At 41.5% G+C, this 23,558-nt stretch overlaps 1 protein-coding gene across 11 annotated transcripts in view; it reads right to left on the bottom strand.

The window, feature by feature from the left end:
• APBB2 (amyloid beta precursor protein binding family B member 2) overlaps window positions 1–23,558 on the bottom strand; it is a 405,670-nt gene that overhangs the window by 183,557 nt on the left and 198,555 nt on the right. For all 11 annotated transcript variants that reach the window (XM_070451963.1, XM_070451967.1, XM_070451970.1 and 8 more), the window contains one exon: window positions 7,034–7,102. In XM_070451963.1, the coding sequence (XP_070308064.1) occupies window positions 7,034–7,052 (19 nt within the window). In that variant the 5' untranslated portion in view covers window positions 7,053–7,102. The remainder of the gene's footprint in view (window positions 1–7,033; window positions 7,103–23,558) is intronic.

Genomic DNA, 23,558 nt, shown 5'->3' with positions numbered 1-23,558 from the left:
GAGGATGACTGAACAGAACTCAGGTCAAAGACACGAGGTACAAGCCTGGTCCACGCTAACTCCTAGTTAAGTGATCCAGGACATCAAACTCTCAGTCTCCTGGTCTGAAAAATGGGGACGATAATAGCACTTGGCTGTTGTAAGGATTAAAACGTGAAATGGTGCTAGGAGGTTAGCACAGCGCATAAACAATGAATCTGAGTGACCTTCAGCCTTTTAATCCAAGTGACAGAGCATAAAGCTGTCTGCTGTCGGGCCCCTAGATTAATCAGGCATTTGATCTGAGTTGTAAAAATGGTCTTGCTGCAGAGACGCAGCGAGCACATGGACTAACAAGAAGGAATAAAGAAGCCGAGTCCAGAGGAGTTTAACCACAGAAGAAAGCCCTCAGATGTGAGAGAAAGGAGGCATGTGATTCTTTCTTTATAGGAAAGAAAATCTTATAATGTCTTTTTAAATCTTCTAAAATTTAGTTATTTTCTTTATGGTCAAAAAGCCTACGTGTTAAGTCCAATCTCCTTGACATAACAAAAGACTTGCCTAAACTCTTCATTTCTCACCAGGGTAATACTTAATAGTACATCGCTGAGCTTTGCCGAGGACTGAGAGAGACAGCCGTCCAGCACTGAACCTAATGCCTGGCGTCCTGTAAGAGGCCAACACCCATTAGGGAGGACCATCCTGTCCCAGCTCCGTCCTGGACCACACTCTCGGCCCCTGACCTCCATACCTCCAGCCGTCACGTCCCGAGGACGTTCCCGCCTGGTGCTGTGGCTGGGAATTCGGAAACCAAGACACACAAGGTCCCGCCTGCTAAGTGCTTTCAGCCTCAGACACACAGACAGAGTGACAGAAAGCAGTCAGGGTCCAAAGGGGCAAGTGATCCTCCCCCTTCACACCGCAGAGGATCTGATACCATCTGGGGGATCTGAGCAAATCAAGACGTGAAAGGAGAGGTGGTAAAGAGAGAGGGGGAGGGATGGGGCAGAGAGTCCTGTAAGACCTGCTCCAAGAGATGGACTGGACCCTGAGGGAGAGAAGATTATCAAGCACTTCAACAGCTGCAAGAATGAATGAGGCTCACGTGTGTGTGTGTGTGAGGCTGGTATTCTTTGCTTTCCTCCAACATACTCTGCAAGATGGAGATGACTCTGATAAAAGGCAATACAGAAGCAATGAAAATCTGGCATTAAAACATCAGTGGTTGTCAGGGAAAGAGCAGAGTAAGGTAGACAGAGGGTGTCTCCCTAACTAGAGAGCAAGGCTGACTCCATCTTCATATTCTTCTATCTGGCGTTAGAGACTGACCTGGGGGGACAGCGCCCTGGCGTGGAGACTCGCTGGAAGGCCGCTGGACAGTCCAGTCAGGGGGCAGGGAGGACGCCTGTGAGTCTGAGCAGCAGAGGGGACTCGACTCTGATGTGAGGTGACTGAAATGGGAAGGAAAGCTAAGCAAGAGCGGATGTATGAATGACTGAGTCACTGTGCCGTGCAGCAGAAATTAACACGGCATTGTAAACAACTCTGTTTCCACGTGAGAAAAAGACAGGGAGGGGACGAGGGGGCCTGAGAGACCCGGGTGTGGGGAGGCACTCCCAGCGCCACAGTGCCAGCTCTGGTCAGTCAGCTCCTGACCGGGCTGTGCAGTGAGGGCTCCGGGAGCCGCCTGGATTCAGAGACTAGGACGGAAAAGAGCCAGGTGCAGCGAGTGATTACAGGACTGCGGTGTCTCCTGTTAGATCAGCGCCAGGGGGGTGGCAGCGCTGGGCAGGCAGTGACCTTTACGGAGCTTCACTAGAAAACAAGCAGAAGGAGAAAGAAGAACGGCTGGAGGATGATGTGGGGACATGGGAAGGAACCTCTGTGTTTTAAAGGGAGAGTCCAAGCCACGTTTCATATTTTTACAGGCCGGGAAAGCTGAAGCTGGCACGGGGGGAAGAACAGAAACACAACAGAGGGAGGGACCACTGGGGGGACCCCCAGAACAGATGTGGAAACGTCAGCCCTGTCCAAGACGGGGGCGGAGCGGGAGTCAGGATGGGGTCAGGCACATAGGTCACTGTGGAGACACAAATCCAGGGAGAAGCAAACCTGAGAACCTCAGTTTCTCCGTAAAGATAACGTCTTTCCCTGAGGTCTAGGGGGGACATGAGGAGAGGGACAAAGTTTCGCAACAGTCACAACAGAGAAAAACAGAATAAGCAATTTTAAAATAAATAAATAAAAGAAGGCTGGTGGCACAAAAGCAGACACGTAGCTCAATGGAACAGAATAGAGAGCCTAGAAACAAGCCCACACATATACGGTCAACTAGTCTATGACAAAGGGACCAAGAACATACAGTGGAAAGGACAGGCCCTTCAATAGAGGTGTTGGGGAGAACTGGACCGCTACAAGTGAAAGAACGAACCTAGAACACTATCTTATACGATACACAAAAACGAACTCAAAATGGACTAAAGGTTTGAAATTAAGGCCCGGAATCATAAAAGTCATCCAAGAAAATATAGCGGGGTGAGCCCCTTGACACAGATCCTGGCAATGGTATTTTGCACTTGACACCAAAAGCAAAAATTAACAAGTGGGACTACATCAAAAAAGCTTTTGCTCAGAAAAACATAAACTTATCAAGCAAATGAAAAGCCAACCTATGGAATGGGATTTTTAAATAGGAAAGAAATAGGCACAGACATGATTAAGGGGTCAGATGTGAACAGTGAGGAATGCACTCCAGGATCTTGTCTGGGTTGGGGGGCAGGAGATGCGGCCAGGAGGAGGGTGAAGAACTGCGGGAAAAGGCTGAGGGGTTGGAAGTCCCTGACAGACAAGAAATAAGTGTGACGGGAACAAGGAACCGCTCCAATCCTAGCTGCATGCAAACTTTGGGGAGCTTTTAAAAAGCACAGAAGCCTAGGCCCCACCCCCCAAGACACTCCAGCAATCTGATTCAATTAGTCTGGAGGGCGGATGGGACCCATGATAGTGCCATCACCTCCACGCCCATTCATCATGCTGTTCTGAGCGTAACTCACAAAGATTCAACATCAATTCAAGAGGATGGATTCCCACAGCAGAGATAGGTACATGTTCAGAACTCAGAGCGTGCCAAGGGCTTGTTACAACCACTGTCCCCCTCCTGCATGCACGACAGACAAACGTCTACAACGGCCTGGCAAGTACTTCCTCCTTATCTAATAAAAGTTTCACCGTCTTTCTCAAGAATCAGCCGTCCTCCATGCTCATTCGTTCATTTGACAGGTATTTTTTCATGCACTAGCCACAGACACCATTCTAACTGTTGAAGAGACAGCAGTGAACAAAACTGACAAAAATATCTGCTCTCATGGAGCTCACATTCTAGAGATCCAGCCCCCGTGTTCAGGCAGAGATGACCCTGCCCTTGATTGATGAGTTCCCTGGCCCAAGCCCAGCCAGAGGAGCAAACCCCCATGGCTGTGGTGAGTGATTCAAGGAAAGCATGCCTTTGAGCCGCAGTGCTGGAGAAGACTCTTGAGAGTCCCCTGCGCAGCAAGGTCAAACCAGTCAGTCCTAAAGGGAATCAGCGCTGAATATTCATTAAGCACTGAAGCTGTAGTTGAAGCTCCAATACTTTGGCCACCTGACGCGAAGAGCCGATTCACTAGAAAAGACCCGGATGCTAGGAAAGACGGAAGGCAAGAGGAGAAGGGGGTGACAGAAGATGAGATGGCTGGATGGCATCATCGGCTCAATGGACATAAATCTGAGCTAACTCTGGAAGGTAGTGAAGGACAGGGATGCCTGGCATGCTGCAGTCCATGGAGCTGCAAAGAGCTGGACACGACTGAGCAACTGAACAACAATCCTAAGACTTTTTCTGGAATAATCAGAAGAGAAGCGTGCTCTTTTCTAAAGAGAAATAGATTTTCAGCTTAAGTTAATATAATGCACAAAGTATTTTTTATGAAGCCTAACCAAAATTAGGTAAGCCAGGGTCACTTTAATTTCATGGCTAACAAAGCTTTCCTCAAACCCTGAGTCACAAAGATCCCAGCACTGAGATGCAACCCCTGTAACTCAGATGACATCCTAATATAAACCCATCCTCCCTGCTTCTCTTTGCTGAGACGTCTAGCCTCCTGTCGAAGAAAACTTGTCAGTAATGGCAGGAAACGTATCTCTTCAATAACCTACTGCTCTTCCCCTGCTCCTGTCACATGCTTACAAAATTGGAGATTGACAAATGGGCCCAGGGAAGCACAATGTCTGCCTAATTTCTAAATGGGATTTCGCGTCTTCTTCATTTTTGTTTTCTGCTATACAATTTCATTTCCACTGAGGGGTTAACAGTAAAACTTCTACCCTGAGGAATGTGGCCTTTTGAACTAGACCTCAAAGAATTAAGGAAATGAAGTAAACTCAGATTTTTTTTTTTCTTTTAGGAAGGAGAGGCAAAATAAAGCTGGTTCCTGAAATTACTCATGAAAGTAAACTCTCAATGTGGCAAAAATGATAAGAAGTTCTCTATGAACAAAGAAGGCAAAGGTTATTGGGAAGCAGCTAGGGTCCCTGGGTCAGAGAGGTCACAGGATTAGAACCTTGGACGTTTTCAAACTGGGAGGACAACCTCACACAATTGGTTCATGGAGCACCTTTCCCAGGCACTGAGATAAAGGAGTGATGTCAACCTGCAGCTCTGACCCACCTAAGGGTTTCCCATGCCCTATTCAGCTAAACTGCCTGAGGGCTCACTCCGTTCAACAGCGCAAGTGAATCTGAGGAAAGTCAAGAGAGACGTACCAAAAGCTTTCCCTTAAGAAACTGGGTCGGACAGGGCAGTGGGAAGGGGAAGTTGCTAACCAACCTCCCCATGGTTAGAGCAGGCAGAAGGGCTGACAAGCAGAAGGTATTAGGGACGCGGAGAGAGGTGCAGGGAAGACTCTCACGAAAGTAACAGCTGAGCTGGGTCTTGAGGATGTGCAAGTAGGACTCCACCAGTCACAAGGAAAAGAAAGGATTACTCCAAGTAGGGGAAACCCAGGCATTCCAGCATCAAGCCTGGCAGATGTAGTCACCTTGGGAAATTACACGCTTGTACCAATCATATTTTCTTTGCTCAATTTCTAAGCTCTTTTCATCATTTCATCTTCTTTAAAATAGTGTTTTTTTTTTCCTGAAGATGACTGTATTTTTAAAAATATAGCTTAGAGTTATATGGGGGAGTTTGATGAATATAATCAGTGGTCAAGCTGGTGTAGATGGAAAAAAAAAAAGGTAAGCTAAAGTAAGGACACAGGTTTTCTTGAACAACTGACAAGTCAATCCCAAAAAAGAGAAAAAAGAAACATTAAACAATGGCAGAATCCTTGGAATAGGATAATTACCCAACTATGTCACAGGCTGAGACCTCCTCACCAGGGACTTCTGTGCTGAATGCTGAAGGCTCAGCAGGAATTTTCCAGGCATATAAGGTATATATTCTGGTGTGTTTTTTGTTTTTTTTTTTTTTTAAGGTTCCCAGTAGTCACAGCTCCTCAGAGTTGGAGAACGAGACTGAAAACCAAGCCTTATCCCATGCGCTCCACTAGCTGCTATTGTATTTTCAGGTAAAAAATGACTGGAATGACACTCCACTGAAATAAGAATACTGTTCGTTCTCCTTATAAAATGTGTTATGTCCTACACCAAATGCAGGACAGCAGTAGCTGTTATTAAAAGCCATGCTGGATAATGGTTTCATTATCTCTTATATAACTACTAGTGAATAAAGCAATCTCAGAACAGGAAATGTACATAATTGGTATGACAAAATATGGCAACAGTAAGAAATTTCTATAGGTTATTTGATTAGCTTATCTCTACTCAGAGGAAGTCAGAAAACACATCATTTATATATTTGCCAGCTTAATTCTTACATTTCCATATTGAATCTATCTTACAGTGTAATAAGAGACTTTAAATACTAAAGAATTCCTAGAAGGAATTCATCTCAATACTTAACATGCATTTTCTAAAGGACATATGTATTTGTTTTGATTTTGCAAAATTAACATACTTATTCAAATATGTATTTACAAAGAAAATCTAAGCTCTGTCCCTAAATTGGCCTCTGAAAATTGCCCCTAAGCTCCTAATTTTCTTGTATGAATTTAGGTTTGTCACATTGTTTTTAGCCGTTTTTAATAAAAGGATATTTCCTGCCCGTCATCTACCTCTGCTGAGCTTAGTGCTTATTTTATTGTGTTTTACTTTAGCTCTCTGTGAAGATGGAACATGCAGTGTTATGTAAAGGAGAAAAGGACTGGGACATGCTTGCTGAGTTTAACTTTTGAATTTAGAGACATTAACATCTATTTGTGCATGGTTTGAACTTACTTACTTAAAAGCAATCTGCTGAGTGGTAGGTGTCCTAACAAAGCATCTACCCAGATCTGCCACTTGCAATTTTATGTTACGTTTAATTCAAAACGTCACTGCAATTGCTGTTTTTATTAATTACTGTGAGGCTAAGAATGAAATTCATACCACATTGTATGTAGACTAGCATCCATGGTGACACAAAGAAAGGGGCATACAATAAAATTAGGTTGGTATTCTTAAGGCCTGAAATTAATCAGCATTAGATTCAGGAAGAATACTGAACTGGGAGCCTATTACAGGCAAATCCCACAATGCCTAAGAGGCTATTTATGGAGACTCAACACCATTGTCTCCATTGTTCATATTTAACAGTTAACAGGCTATAATGTACAACAATAGATGGCAAAATCTGACAGAGTTTTAATTTTCTGTTATAGTCAATTAAAATATTTTCACAATACAGTATTAGTAGGATCATGCAAATAATAGATGAATGCAGTTAAGTTCAATTAATTCTTCTTATTGTAAAGATCCACTTTTCTAGTACATTAGTGAAAAACAACAAAAAGCAAAAAACATGCTATTGTAGCAAATCATAAGTTTAACATTAAAACAATTATCTAGTGTATATATATGCTAAAGTTTTAATACTCAACTAGTACAATGCATTGAAACATATGAAAGTGTATCTGACCTGGAAGTACTTCTGACATGGGTCTCTGGATGTCAGCAATGGTGCAGGAAATAGGTTATAGTTTGAAATCTGAAAAGAAGGATCATTTGAGAAATTAAAATCCCAAATAACAAAGAATTAAAGGAAAAAACATAACATTGAAAATTCTTCTAAAAGCTGTTAAAAAATATTAAACAAACCTTAACAATGTCCAGATTTGGTTTACTTATAGTTGGTTAAACCACTTTTGACTAAAATTTGAATTCCTGCTTAATCACATTTATTTCTTGAGAAACCACAAACATTTCTTGAGATTTTTTTTTTTCCATACCAGGTTTAAGTTATCTTTCTCAAGTTTCCAAATGATTTTTCTCATTAAGAACACACAATTCAGAAGCCAATAAGGAAAAACTGGCAAATTTCAGGACAAAAAAATTTAAACCTTCTGGGGGTAAAACCTCAAGGGGATAAAAATGGCTATAAACACAACAAAGACGAAAAAACCTGAAAAAAAATCACTGCAAATAAATTTATTTACAAAACAGAACCAGACGCGCTGACAAGGAAAACAAACTTACGGATACCAAAGTGAGAAGGTCAGTGAGTTTGAGATTAACAGACACACAGGACTATATAAATTAGGAGTCTGGGATTAAAAGACACACAGGACTATATAAATTAGGAGTCTGGGATTAATGGACACACAGGACTGTATAAATTAGGAGTCTGGGATTAACAGACACACAGGACTATATAAATTAGGAGTCTGGGATTAAAAGACACACAGGACTACATAAATTAGGAGTCTGGGATTAACAGACACACAGGACTGTATAAATTAGGAGTCTGGGATTAACAGACACACAGGACTGTATAAATTAGGAGTCTGGGATTAACAGACACACAGGACTGTATAAATTAGGAGTCTGGGATTAACAGACACACAGGACTATATAAATCAGGAGTCGGGATTAACAGACACATGGTACTATATAAATTAGGAATCTGGGATTAATGGACACACAGTGCTATATAAATTAGGAGTCTGGGATTAACAGACACACAGGACTACATAAATTAGGAGTCTGGGATTAACAGACACATGGTACTATATAAATTAGGAGTCTGGGATTAACACACGGTGCTATATAAATTAGGAGTCTGGGATTAACAGACACATGGTACTATGTAAATTAGGAGTCTGGGATCTGGGATTAACAGACACACAGTACTATGTATAAAAGATAACCAACAGCACCTACTATATAGCACAGAGAACTATACTCAATATCTTGAAATAGTCTATAATGGAAAGGAATCTGAAAGAATATGCATACATACATACATATATATAACTGAATCACTTTGCTGTATACCTTAAACTCAGCATTGTAAATCAACTATACCTCAATTTTAAAAAAAGCTCATACTATAGATGACATAAAAAGGTAAATTTCCTTTATATAGAAAGAACTCTTTGAAATTATTAAGAAAAATATAAACAGACCTGAAGGAAAATGAGAAAAGGCCAGAAACAAATCTTAAGAGAAACACAAATGTCCAGTAAATATAAATAACTAACCTCACTCAATATTGAAGAAAATGCAAATGTAAAGGAGTTACTACTTTTCCTATAGCAGACTGCAAAGATTAACAGGCTCGATAACAAACAATCTAAGGCAAGGACACTGAAAATAGGAATTTTCAGTTCCTGCTGGTGGGAGTAAAAACTGGCAAAACTCTACAGAGGGCCTTTAGAAATACGTGAGCAAATTTAAAATGCACGGACCTTCTTGTCTACCAATTCTTTTCCTAAGAATTTATTTTACAAATAAACTTACATAGACTATATTTTTTTAAATGCAAAGGATCAGTAACAACATAGCTGTTCATCAGTAGATAACTGCTTCATTAAATTATAATACAGCCATTCAGTGGAATACTGTGCTGCGATTACCGCCCCCTCTAAATAAAATGAACTGAGTCCACGTTAGCTGATACGAAAAGGGCCTTAAGACAAATCACAAAGAGGTAAATAATATGCATGATTGAATCTAAGTAAAATTTTTTAAAAAATATATATATACACATACATGTGTGTATACACACATGTCCATACTTGTGTTTACATAGATACATGCATACACACGCATACACAGTTGTATTTACATAGAAAATGTCTTAAAGGAATAATAAACAACTAGATACACTGGTAAACTGCCAGTTTACCAAATTAGATAATAAAAAGGAAAACTGAAAACACACCTTGTTTTCAGTGAGTTGGTATCAGGAACGTCCATTAGAATAATAATCCATTATATTAGTTCAAATGTGGATACTGCCTGATTTCATCTATATAAAGTACGAAAACAGGAAAAGCCTATCTATGTCAAGATAGTAGTTTGCCCTGGAGAGCAGGAAACGGGAAGAAGCAAGAAAGTAGCCCAGAGGATGTTGTAATGGTGTATACTTTCTTGATTCGGATGTGAAAATTTATCAAGATGTATCCTTATGTGCACATTTCTGTATGCTTAGTATACTTCCATAATATGTTCAAAAAAAAAAAGAGAGTCAAATGTTAGTGGTTTTCTATAGCATTATTCAAGTTGAGAAACTTTATATTTGCAAAGACTAAATTTTAATCTAACCTTTCCAAACTAGTAACCTTTAATGGGCATTACCTTCCAACTTTATGGTTCACATAATGACCTGACAACCTGGTTTACCGGCCCGCTGTACATTTTTTAATTATATTTTCACATATCATGGGTAAGGCTCATTAATCTGGTATAATTAAAAGGGTGGGCTTAATTTAAACCGTCCTGAAACACCAAGAGATGTTTCCTCTATGCACTTTCGCTTCTGCCCTATATCTTTCTCAACTCTTTAAAAGTATTTCACAATTCACTTTTCCTTTTTTTAGTTTTTGTCTTCAATATACCTTCAGATATAAGCACAGCAGATGTGAGGTGGTAACTATCAAGATAATGAATGTCCATAAAGTAGAAAGGAAGCTAAGAAAAGGCTTATTTACAGAAGTATTCTGAAACGACTTGAACAGAAACTGAAAATATGCATATTTTACTGTGTATTATCCTTAAAATATTCCCCTGTGTTGGGGCAAAAGGAATATTTTAAGGATAATACACACTAAAACTAGCAACTAGAATCAATCTAGCAACAAGTTTTCTTTTCAGCAGCATTTTCATGCATACCATTAATGAAAATCCATAATGCTTATGTGCCTGTGACAAGGCCATTGGAGCTCAATAAATCTGCAAGAGGACCACAGAGAAGCAGGCTAAGCGGAAATCATGAAAGCACCCGTAACCAAAGAAGTGAACTAGTAAATTAAATGCCCACTGGAATTTTGATTCAGTATGAGATGCTACGTACTTCCCCCTATCCACTGGACGTAAGTATAAAAATTCAGAATTATACACATATATATTAATTCAGTGTTTTATATGATAACAATCCAATCTTCAAGGCCTTTATTTTTGCCAGTATGATACCCCTGACCAAGAATGCTACGGTAAATTATCTCACTGTAATCAGGTTCTTATGTGTTTCATTTGACTTACTATTTTTTTATTTGTAATAGTGTTTGTAATTTAGAATAAAAAGACTTTTCTTCTTATTTTTATTGTGTATTTTACCTTTTTTCAATATGTAATTTCACATTGTACCCAACAGGTTTCAAATTGGAAATAGAGAACATTCAAATTGAGTCTTTTGAGAAGAATTTAATTAAGGAACTATTAAAAAAAAAAGTTGGCAGGGTAGGGAAACCAGAAGGGATAACACAGACTACAGGGCTAATAAGAGCAAGCTGCCACCCCTACTCTGAAGGAACAGAGAGCTGTGTGTAGGGCGGGTACTGCCTACCACCCCCACCTGCACTGAGGTCCACAGCCAGCATTCAGCAGTCCGGTGCAAAACTGCTGCCTCACAGCCTAAGCCTCTGACTACAAGAATGAGAAATGCTTCTTTAGTAAGCTAAAGCTGTGTGTTAACTCCCCTTTTACTAAGGAATAAACGAAAACTGATTCGAAGAACTGACTCATTGGAAAAGACCCTGATGCTGGCAAAGATTGAAGGCTGGAGGAGAAGGGCAAAACAGAGGATGAGATGGCTGGATGTCATCACCGACTCGATGGACGTGAGTTTGAGTAAGCTCCGGGAGTTGGTGATGGACAGGGAGGCCTGGCATGCTGCAGTCCATGGGGTCACAAAGAGTCGGACACGACTGAGCGACTGAACTGAACTGAAATGAAAACGCACAAGTACTTAGCCACTTAGATCCAGCTCAAGTATTACATCCCTGATAATATGTCTTTTGAAATATCTACTTGTTCCATCACTATTACCCCACTATTAAACTTTCTACAAATTTCTATGATTACACTTAACATGACATTAAATTTTTATCTTTCTTGCCTATAGAGGGTAAATAATTTGAAGAATGCTGGAGTAGACTCTTGAGAGTCCCTTGGGCAGAAAGGAGATCAAACCAGTGAATCTTAAAGGAAATCAGCCCTGAATACTCACTGCAAGGTCTGATACTGAAGGTGAAGCTCTACTACTTTGGCCACCTGATGTGAAGAGCCGACTCACTGGAAAAGACCCTGATGCTGGGAAAGAAGGAAGAGAGGGCGACAGAGGATGAGATGGTTGGATGACCTCACCAATGCAATGGACATGAACTTCGGCAAACTCCAGGAGATGGTGAGGGACAGGGAGGCCTGGCGTGCCACCATATAGCTCACCGGGCCATAAAGAGTCAGACACGACTTAGCAACTGAACAACAACTTGAAGAGAAGACTTCCTTATTTTTATTTTTTAAATTGAGGTATAATTGACATAAAACTGTATTTCAGGTATATAACAATGATTTCATGTTTTTATACATTGTAAAATGATCACCACAATATGTACAGTTAACAACAATCACCATCACAGTTACAAAACTTTTTATTTTTATCTTGTGATGAGAACCTTCTGTGTACTTTAAAGGATGCCAAAGAGAAACAAAAAATAAAGACAAAGAATTTCACTCTGTCTTCCCCAAATAGAATTTAAAAAAAAAAAAAATCTGACAAATTCCTTTCAACTTATTTTGCTCTCTGTCCTGTCCACTCACTCTTTAGACCCTTAGTACTTCACCTGGTTTCATGAATCCTGTCCTGGCCTCCATCTAATCCCTCCTAACAGCCCCCAACCCCCTACCACCGAAATCCACCCCAGCTGCACAGAGCCAGATAACCACCACTCTGTTCACAATCGCTCCTGATTCAAAGGCCTCCAGAACCAAGTTCTTTCAGTTGATTCTAGAACCTCTCACTTACTCAAATTCTTCACTAACTTCAAACAGCTACCTTCCTGAAACTCTGACCCAACGCAATCCTTGCTCTAACAGTCTCTTGCGATAGCAAGTATTCTATGAAGTCCCCTTTCCTATCTTAAAGTGCAAATCATATATAATGTAACCTATTTACACGGATAAATTCCAGAAAAGGGGAAATAAAGGGAGAGAGACAGATCCCAGTGAGCAAGTCTCAGGCCTGACAACACAAGAGGCCAAAACCAATAACAAAATAGCAGTCACAGGAATGCTCGAATCTGCGGGAAGAAACACTGTGAGGGCAAGAGCGATGCGTGCAAACTGACAGAAGTGTGCTTTTGTGCCCTCATCCCAGATACAACCTGTATGCACTTCTGTTACTGATGCCAATTTCAAAAGGTTGAACAACTCTAAGAAAATTCAAACAAACATTAGTACAATTATCTCTCAATTAGGAGTTTCCACTTCTGGAATACAGTATACATTAAAGCCACAAAGAATACTTTATGCTTAGAACTTCTGGCTCAGATCACTGTAAGCATGCTGTTTACCTACATGAAAATCTGGTAAGGGTACTTGTAAGCTTTGCAGGGTTAAGACACTGTTTATTTTATTTATTTTTTTTTCCATTTATTTTTATTAGTTGGAGGCTAATTACTTTACAACATTGCAGTGGTTTTTGTCATACATTGAAATGAATTAGCCACGGATTTACATGTATTCCCCATCCCGGTCCCCCCTCCCACCTCCCTCTCCACTCCATCCCTCTGGGTCTTCCCAGTGCACCAGGCCCGAGCACTTGTCTCATGCATCCAACCTGGGCTGGTGATCTGTTTCACCCTAGATATACATGTTTCGGGTTGTTGGGGACTGCAAGACATTTTTCATTCCTGGTCTCCACCCAAAAAAATACAAGTAGGGGGCCCTTTTCCTAAGGGGTGCTCTACATACTGGCCAACCTCCAACTTTGAAAACTGTAAGCTCAGCACAGACTTCTCTCTTCTTAACTCATTCAATACCTTGGTCCTATATGATTCTGAACCAGTACTTAATATCTAAACTGTGTCTTATTCAACTGCAAATTGCAGTTAACATCTATCTGAAAGTTACTATGAGGATCAAATGATGTATGATAGATAGGTTGCCTGCTTGCTTTGCTTAGTTAGCCTGGCAGATGCTAAACATTCAGTAAATGCTAACTGATCTATTATTTTTTATTTCTCTTACATATAGGACCTGTTTTTCTCAACGAGGTTGTAAGCTTTCTGAAGAAAAGCAAAGTGTCTTGGAGATCTTTGCACATTCACCATAAATACTCAATAAACCTTAGTGGTCCATGGCCTCTGCCTTCTCTTCCTGCCCCATCTTGCCCTGTTGTGAAGATGTTCACAAATAATGAATAAACTGAGTCTAAGAATGAAGCAAAGCACTGTAGTTACAATGGAAACTTTTTTTCTGCCATTACTGAAATCTTTTCTGTAACCTGCTGAGCACAGGAAGGGCTGTCAAAGAACTGTCATCTTAGCCTTGCTGTTGAAAATCTACAGGGTTATATTTGTTGATAAATATCTTTTATTTTTAGTATTTATTTATTTATTTTGGTTGTGCTGGGTCTTAGCTGTGGCATGCAGGATCTTCACTGCGGCATGTGGAATCTAGTTCCCTGATCATGGATCAAATCCGGGCCCCTGGTACTGGGAGTGTGGAGTTCCAGCCACTGGACCACCACGGGAGTCCCTCGTTGGTAAATACCTACATAAAATAGGTACTGCATTTGAGGATTAGACCTGTCTCCAAATTCACACTGATTCAATCTTAAAGGTTTTAAGTATTTTCCCCTAAAGAATGTAATCTCTGTTTCCCAATCTATACAGTGGAGGAGCTGCACCAGATACCCAGGTTCCTTCTGGTACCAACGCTAGGTACCCATTCACCCATCACTTACCATGTACCCAGCACTGTGCTGAGTGGGTACTTTACAAGGATTCTCTCATTTAGCACTTCCAACAATCTTATGAGAAAGGAGCTATTATTACATCAATTTTCTGATGAGGAAACAGGCAAGGAGGGTTAGGTAACCCACCCAAGGTCACTGAGGAGGCAAGTGACAGAGCTGTTATCAGGAGCCACATCTGTCTGCATCCAAAGACCAGGCTCATGACCACTGAGCTACGTTTCTCAGGACCCTCTCTCTTGAAGTTGATTCGAATTGTCTGAAATTCATTAATTCGGCAAGATAATTCATGCCACATTATTATTCTTTTGAAGTTTATGTCCAACTTTCTGATATACAGGTAAACTGAAAACGAAGGGCCTCTCAAAAAAAGACCCCAGCTGCTCCCTCTAGTTTGAACAATTAGTGTGTGCAATTTTATGATGCATACACAATAAAGAATATTTAATAAAACTCTAATACTAATATATTAATACAATATGTATGTGCAAATTTTATTGCAGCATTTTGTTTTTTCCACAGAGAAGAGAGGTGTGACATGTAATACTGCAAACTATGGAAATAAACTTAATTTGATTTTTCTTTTAAATTTGAGATATAATTACTAGTAATAATTTCTTGCCATCTGTACACCTGGGTGCAGGATATCTGTTGCTAAACATCACTGTTACAGAACAGCCTAGATTTACTACTTCTACAACTTAAAACAAGGGGGGAAATGCACCAATATAGGTGTAAGGACTAATTATATCTCTCATGTCTATATCTTAAGCAAAAACAAAAAGGCTGATTTGTGATTTTAGCTTTTCAATCTTACTTGAGTCAATGCTCTCAAAGCCAGATTTCAAACCCAACTCCAAGAATAAAGAAAAATAAACACAGACAGCGAAAACGTTGTTTCCTGAACTATATCCCAGGGGAAAACATCAACAACTAGAAAAGAAATATTTTCAAGACAAAACAATAAATGTAGGTTTTTCCATTTACATGTTACCTTGACTACTCTAAACAAGAAAATTTTTATGCTCTTCTACAAACACACTTGATCCCCATTTTTCATATTTCAAAGGCATAACATCTGCAGTTTAGAAATAAGAGCAATGTTGAAGGCTTCTCAGAAGCACCAACCTAAAATACGCCGATGAACTGTACTAACAGCCTCAGCCAACAACTTCTCCGCGTGCTCACCGTCCGCTCTGCTGCGGCACAGTCCCTCTCACGGACTCTGGCCTGGCTCCGTCACCTGCGATGGCCAAGGGCAGGTGAGCAAGTGGGGTGGCAGAGAAAGTCACAAAGCACGGCCCGTCTCCAGCCCCGAGAAAGATACGAGCTGCACCACTGCCGGGTCTGCACCCAGGCTGGCCGGACGGAAGGATGCTGGAGACTTGGGTAGAAGAGCTGAGTCCTCCAGGCCAGGCCACTGAGATCAGTCTGAGCCCACCGACCCATGAGATGGTGGGCGAGCCCAGCAGAGCTCCGCAACTACGCCTCCAGCTGACGGTGAGCCCCTCACTGGACCCAGGAGAGGCTGTCGGAAGGATTCGTCCATTCTGTAGAAACTGATGGCTACTGCTTAAGCTACCGAATTTTGGGGTGGTTCACAGACAAGCGGTAACACTAACTATGCCACCAGCAACCAAAGTGAGATAACACAAGAGCCACTGGGATTAAGCCTGAATTGATCCAGGGGAGGCATGATGTTCTCTGAGGATCCTGCTTCAGGGAATCAAGTTCTTTCTTGGAGATTTATGCCCTCTGTCAGTTACACAGGGCATAATCTTGATCAATATAGGCTGCATCTTTGGTTTCCACAGACGTCCGTTCATATCACAAAACCATTTACACATTGCGCATCAGAATATTCTGCGACAGCAAATTCTAGGAATTTGTCATGAGGATATACGAGCATCAGGATTTCCACTAGGAACAAGTTAAATGTCCATCAATAGGAGACTGATTTCATTTATACAATGAAATACTATGCATCATTTATTTAAAAGTGAGGATATTTCTATATTTAGTTTTACAGAAAGATCTCTACTAAACACTGATTAAAAAACGAATGATAAAACAGTATGATGAGTATACTGGCATTTCACACACAATGCTTGTTTGAAAATTATAACAAAAGGTTGGAAAAAAGGCAGCATGTACAGTGCCATTCAATCATAAATTTTAAAAAATACTTTTATGGTAAAATAAAAGAGATTTAGAAAATCACAGAAAACAAATAGTGTGTTATAAAGAAAAAAGTTTGTAATTATCACCCAGATCAAGAAACAAGACTTTTCTAGCTAACTCAAAATGTATTCCATGAATTTCTTCCTTTCCTCTAAAACTAAACTATCTTGAATTTATTATATCCACTTTCTTGTGTTTTTTTTTTTTTAAATGTCATTACCCAAGGTCACAACCCTGGTCAATACAATTAATTCTTACCCATTAAAAAAAAATGTGACATGTATTTTAAGTAATTTTAAGTGATTCTATGTCCCCCATTGGGGCTTTTCTGGTGATCAGATTTTAAAGAATTCCCCTGCAATGCAGGAGGCCTGGATTCAATGCCGATGTTGGGAAGATCCCCGGGAGAAGAGAACGGCAACCTACTTCAATATTCTTGCCTGGAGAACTCCACGGACAGAGGAGCCTGGCGGGTTACAGTTTATGCCCCCCATCATCTTTATCTTATAATTTATCCCTGGAGAATCTGGGCATTTGAGCTATGGAGTTTCCACAGCATAAATTCTGATGGTTGCATGTCTATGGTATAAGTGAGCATGTCCCTAATCCTCTGAATTTCCTGCAAACTGGCAGCTGGACTCAAAGGCTTGAAAAAAACTGAGATTCAATCCATTTGGTTATATGATCTTTCACTAGGAAGCACACAATATCTGGTTTTCTAATGTTAGAAGCCACTGTCGCTCAATGCCCGAATCTGTTAAATTGACAGGGGCTGCAAAATAATGATAGTCTAATCCTCTCATTTCATTTTCATTTACTGGTGGAAAGAAATTTAGGAAGTGCCTCCCCTCACCTTTTCTGTGCTTATCCAGTGATCCGTTCATATAAGAAAGGCAGGGTACACATTTGGTTCTTGACTAATTTTCAGACAATGAATAGGTATCCCATCAACCTCAGGTAACCAATAATCTTTTTTTTCTTATTATCAACCCTCACAGATTTATATATATTTGCAATTCTTATTCTTGAAGCTCTAATTGCCCCATGCGAGTAGAAGCCTCTTCAAGTTGGCTTCTGAAACCTCTTGACATGGTCCTAATAATCTTCTTTTTTTCTAATAATCTTTGATAATGTCCTTGCTAGCTATTATCTTGAGATGTTCAGGCTCATGCCACATCTCACCAGTTATTTTTGTTGTTTAAAGCTCATTCTCCAGGAGATTCCTTAGGAAGAGTTCATAGGAACAATTATTTCCTCTTCTCACTTCTTGCACCTGAAAGTAACGTTAGTGTTTTTCACATGTGCAAGTCAATTTTGCTAGACGTAAAAAGTATAGGCTCACAGGACTTCTGGTGGTCCGGTGACTAAGACTCCTCATTGCTGACACAGGGGGCCCGGCTTTAACTCCTGGTCAGGGAACTAGCTCTCACATGCCACAGTTAAAGAGTTCACATGCTGCTACTAAGCCCTGGTGCTGCCAATAGATAAATGTTGTTTTTAAGAAAAGTACAGGCTTACATTTTCTTTTCTTGAAGTGAAGTGAAAGTGAAGTCGCGCAGTCGTGTCCGACTCTTTGCGACCCCATGGACTAATGTAGCCCATCAGACTCCTCCGTCCATGGGATTCTCCAGGAAAGAATACTGGAGTGGATTGCCATTTCCTTCTCCAGGGGATCTTCCCGACCCAGGGATCAAACCCAGGTCTCTCGCATTGCAGGCAGATGCTTTAACCTCTGAGCCACCAGGGAAGCCTTCCTTAAAATGTTATGCCATTTTCTTCCAACATAAAGAGTTTCTATCAAAAGTTATGAGAACAATCCAGTTCTTCTGTTGCTGTTTTCCTCTTTTTTTCTAGATGTCAAAAGGACTTTTCTTGCTCTTCTTTTTAATCCAGTAATTTTACTAAAACATCCTGGCATCAATTGTTCTAGGTTGATACCCTAAAGTACATGATTTGCTTTTTTAAAAATGTGGTTTAAAATCTTTTTTTGGGAAACTTTTCTTGAAACTCAGTATTTGTCTGTTTCCTTGCTTCAGTTTTCTTTTCCTATTATGGTATATTCAATCTTCTTTTCCTATTTTTAATATTGGTCACCTTTCCCCAAATTTTATTTCTTTCTTCATTTCCTTTCAGTTTTTAACTTCTTTCTCCTTTTCACCCTAGAATTCTCACCCTTGATTTCTCTTAGGGCAGTATTTGTGGTATCTACGTGATTTTGTGTTCTAACTTGAATTTATTCCTAAAGTGACTTTTTAAAATTTCAAATTCTTTGAGCTCTGTCATTTTGTCTGAGGTTTTTCTAATTCAAATGTTTATGCTGTTCTTTCGTGTGTTATATCATGCTTTAATAATATCTTTTACTCTGAAATAATGTATTAGTTTTATTTTTTTAGCATACCATTTTGGCACCTTCTAAAAGATATCTAAAAGATATCTAAAAGATAATAGTCTAAAACATATTACTGTGTTTACTGTGTTCCTTTTTTTTTAATGTTAAGTCTGTATAGGATTTAATTTTCTTAATGTTTTATAAAATTTCATGTTAAGTACAGAACACTGGCAAAGTTAATACGTAGTTGATTAAGGACTGAATAGACAAATTCGTCAAAATGTTAACAGCAGTAATCTCTGGGTGGCAGGATTTAGGAAAGTGTCTCTCATGTTTCATATGTTGCTGATTTGTGTAAACTTTTTTATGATGAGTAAGAAGCGTTTTCATATTCAGAGCAAAAGAGTTATCTTCAACTTGAAAGAAATAAAGGGTGCACATGGAGATACAGGAGTGTGCTCCGCCGCTCACTTGTGTCCAACTCTGTGGACTGGACCCTGACTCTCGGGGCTCCTCTGTCCATGGAGTTTTCAGGCAAGAACACGGGAGTGAGCTCCTACTCCAGGGGATCCTCCTCACCCAGGGACTGAACCCGTGCCTCTTGTGTGGTGGGCAGACTCTTTCCCACTGAGCCACCCACATATCATACACATTCAAAAACAGATATGTAAAGCAGCAGCCCAGCCCAGGCCCCTACCTGCACCACCTGTCTCCTATTCACAAACGAAGGCTCTGGGGTAAACGGCGATAAGGCTGAGTTTTACTAAGGAAGACGGGTTTAGAGTTTGTGAAAAGGCAGACAGCCACCACCCATCTGCTTTCCATGCTATATTTGACAGATTTTACTCTGCATCTCAGAAAACATGTTAATAGAACTTCTCGTGGTGAGAGGAAGGGATTAAAAAAGCAAAGAACCCTGTTGTGATAGTTTGGCACTATATGGAAATGGCTCGCAGCGCCTGCAGTTCACGGAACAAAGATAACATCTTTTCATAAATCTACACTCCAAGACACGCCAAATATACATCCGAGAAATGCCGATGGCAGAGACAGCAAAGCACCGAACAGAACAACCCCAAACAAGTGAGATGGAGACGCAATTGGCTTAACGGGGCCTTCATGTATCTATTAGGGAGAACATGAGAGATGAACTGCCTCATAAAGCAGATGGTCTTCTCCAGGTTTCTTTTTTTTAAAAAAAAACAAGATAATTAAAGGAAACGAAAGAGCAAGGATCTTGTTAAATTGGCCAAGGAAAATGATTTCATCTGAAATAGAATGAGTGAGTTTTGGAAGAAAGGATTTCAAGTTTCCCAACAGAGCTGACTCAGGTCATTTGGTAATGCCTACTTCAGAAAGGGAAGCCATTCCACGGGTAACTGCCTTCTGGACAGCATGGGATACCCTGGCAGCCTCTACCAACAGGCAAGAGCGGGGCTGGAGGGGGACTGTGGCCTTGCTGGAAGAGCACGGGAGTGGGGAGTGAGGACACATGGCTCTGACATCTCGACTTGGGATTCTGAGGAATCTAGTTCACTCTGCCACCTGCTATTTTATTTTTTGGAGAAGCCCATTATTCATTCCCCTATATCCTACCTCAGCAGTGAGAACAAAGGAAGTAATGAGAAAAATCTGTTTAACAAAGACTATAAGCACAAAATTATCAGTTGAGATTTTGTCTCAACTGCTAAACATCAGAGTCCCTGGAGGGTATTGTGAATTAAAAATCAGAGGAAAGGGGCTTCCCTGATGGTACAGAGGATGGGAATCTGCCTGGCGATGCAGGGGACACGGGTGTGATCCCTGGTCTGGGAAGATTTCACAAGCTGGGGAGCAACTGAGCCCATACGCCACAACTACTGAGCGTGTGCTCTAGAGCCTGAGAGCTGCACCTACGGAGCCCGTGAGCCCATGCTCCAGAACCAGAGAAGCCAGCAGTGGGAGGCCCGCACACTGGAGCTAGAGCAGCCCCCGCCTGCCACAGCTGGTGCAGCAACGAAGACCCAGTGCAACCACGGCAACAAACAAGCCCACCAAAATCAGAGGAAGGGAAATGGGGCTCAGGTCGTCTGAACCCAGCAGAAGAGCCTGTGTCATCTTTGTTCTCTTCTGAGCTCTGAGACCCTTTTTTGAGGGAAAGGAGAGGCAGATAAAAGTACACCCCAAAGGCAACTCAATCCATGTCGGATTCTTGACGGAGAGTGATAAGAGCCAAGGTCTTTTATGGTTTTGGCTGGGGTTCATCCAGAACAGGCTATGCCCCCAAACGTCACCATGTGTGGTTTGCCTACTGAGCCTGAATTCCTAACCAGAGCTCCAAGGATAACATTAAGCACTGGATAACATGAAGTAACCAGCAACTGCTGAAGGCCTCCTCTGAGCTACACATACTCACCATGCACTACTGTCCTCAGACTCACAAGCCCTAGGAGGTAGAAATACCAGTATCCTCCTCTTTTTGAGAGTAGGACATGGAGCCACATCAGGGTTAAGAAACTGGCAAAACATCACGTAGCTAATAAGCTCCAGAGCTCAGGCTCCAAGTCTGATCTACTGATTGCAGAATCCTTGGCTTAATAGTTACTTACTGCCTCTTCCAGGAAGTGAAAAGAAAGAGGAAGCTGGCGAAGCAGCGATTCCAAAGGTCCCATTTACAGAGTTTACTGATCGCTCACCTGCCGGTTCCAGGACAAGGTGAGTATCTTAACCAAACCATTAGGAAATGGCTCCTTTCGCACCACAAAACAAAAGCGACACAGCTTTCCTCCTGACCCGTCTCCTCTGATCTCTGGAGCTCGCTCTCTCCCTGAATTCTTGATTCCTTCCCCATCTCTCCTTTGGACTTTTCCTGATGGTTCTAGCATCACTTCCCCAATCTCTCTCCATGAAAACCAAATCTGCTCTACACTTCAAAAACTGTAATTAATCCCATTTCAACACATAACAATGCATCAATCTTGATTTCACCATGGAGTGGCTTAGAAGAGATTTGCAAACTGAGTAATTTCTAATACTTTTATCACATTGACTATTTACCAGGCATTGTTTTAAGACAAAGATGTTAACCACTTAAATCCTTAAAACCACCCAGTGAGGAGGACATTATCACCCCCATGTTACAGATGAGGAGCATGTGTGTGTGCTAAGTTGCTTCAATCGCGTCCAGTTCTTTGCGACCCATGGACTGCAGCCCACCAGGCTCCTCTGTCCAAGGGATTCTCCAGGCAAGAACACTGGAGTGGGTTGCCGTGCCCTCCTCCAGGGAATCTTCCCCACTGAGGGACTGAACCCACGTCTCTTACGTTTCCTGAACCGGCAGGTGGGTTCTTCACCACGAGCGCCACCTGGGGAGGGTAACAGGCAGTAAAATACTGAATAATCACTCCAGGTCACACCTGAAGCAGGCAGTGATGCTACTTTGTTTATAACCTCTCTGACCTTCAGCTCTCTCATCTTGAAAATAAGAACAGTAGAAACATGGTTACTAGAAAGAAGTGAAATAAACATGCACAAAACAGTTGGACACAATACTTAGATTCCCTCCTCGCCCTCCAGCATTTCTGGGATCATTCTAAGGTACAACCCAGAAAACTAATTGGATGAGAACAGAGAGGTAAGAGAAGAGCTCAGCATTCAGAAATGCTGTTCCATTTGTGCATCACGACACCCTTCTGATACAAATATTACCTCCTCCATTTTACAGGTGAGAGACAAGAGAACCTACGCATGGACTTTTCATGAATGACTAGACCGGACTTTGAACTCACATATGCATCCTGCCTTTCTGAGGTTTTTAAGGGGCTTAAGGACAGAGACAGCGCAGTCTTCTAGTCCCTTCATCTTCCCCTTATAGCCAGACCCTGAGCAGTGCACCCTATATGAATTCCACATACAACCAATGCTTATCTGACTTGCCAGGGTTACCTTTCCCCGGGAAATCAAGATGGAAAACCAAAATCAAATACAATAGATGCCAACCGCACTTACTGACCCAGCACAATTAGCAACTCCTCCGATTAGAAGGGGAAAGAAGGATGGAGGGAGAAGGAATGATAGAGGGAAGGAAAGAAGGAGAGAGGGAAGGAGGAGATGAAAAGGAGAAGAAAACACCCCAGACTGCAGAAAATGGTGATGAAACAGAAACCCAAATGGCAACTGCCATGTTCTCTCTTCCACTTCAGGATTTTTTTTTTCCTACAAGGGTATCAGCTACCCATCTTTCAACAACTGCAGTCCCCAGAAGGGGGCACTGGGGCCTTCAGCTGGGACCTGCAGTTAGACATCTCAGACAAGATGTGCCTGGACACAATGGCCTTTCTCAGAAGAGAGGAGGAAAGAACACTGCTCTCAGCCCTGACCCGTGGACCAAGACCAGAGCAGGGTGTGCCTCCCAACACCGGATGCCCGTTCACAAAGGAACACCACCGCCTCCTACATCTCCAGCCGTGACCCGCCCTCCCATCAAAACCTAAGGGCAGACAGGAAAGCGGAAGGCAAAGATCACTTCTGGGGAAGCTGAAACAAAGGTGACCCCCACCCATCATCTCTCCTGTTCTCCCACCCAATATTATTATGCTGGGAAGAGGACAAGCAGCCTCAGAATTGTGAAGGTCACAAAGTGAATTAAAAATAACCGCTTAGACCTACACCAGGCTAACACAGATAAGCTCGGGAGGGTACATAAACGCTGAAATTTGTTTGGACACGCTAACATGGATCTCTCTCCGCAGACAGTTT

Source organism: Odocoileus virginianus, chromosome 21 (assembly GCF_023699985.2).
Source record: "Odocoileus virginianus isolate 20LAN1187 ecotype Illinois chromosome 21, Ovbor_1.2, whole genome shotgun sequence".
NCBI lineage: Eukaryota > Metazoa > Chordata > Mammalia > Artiodactyla > Cervidae > Odocoileus > Odocoileus virginianus.
This window is presented reverse-complemented; position numbering and strand designations above follow the sequence as displayed.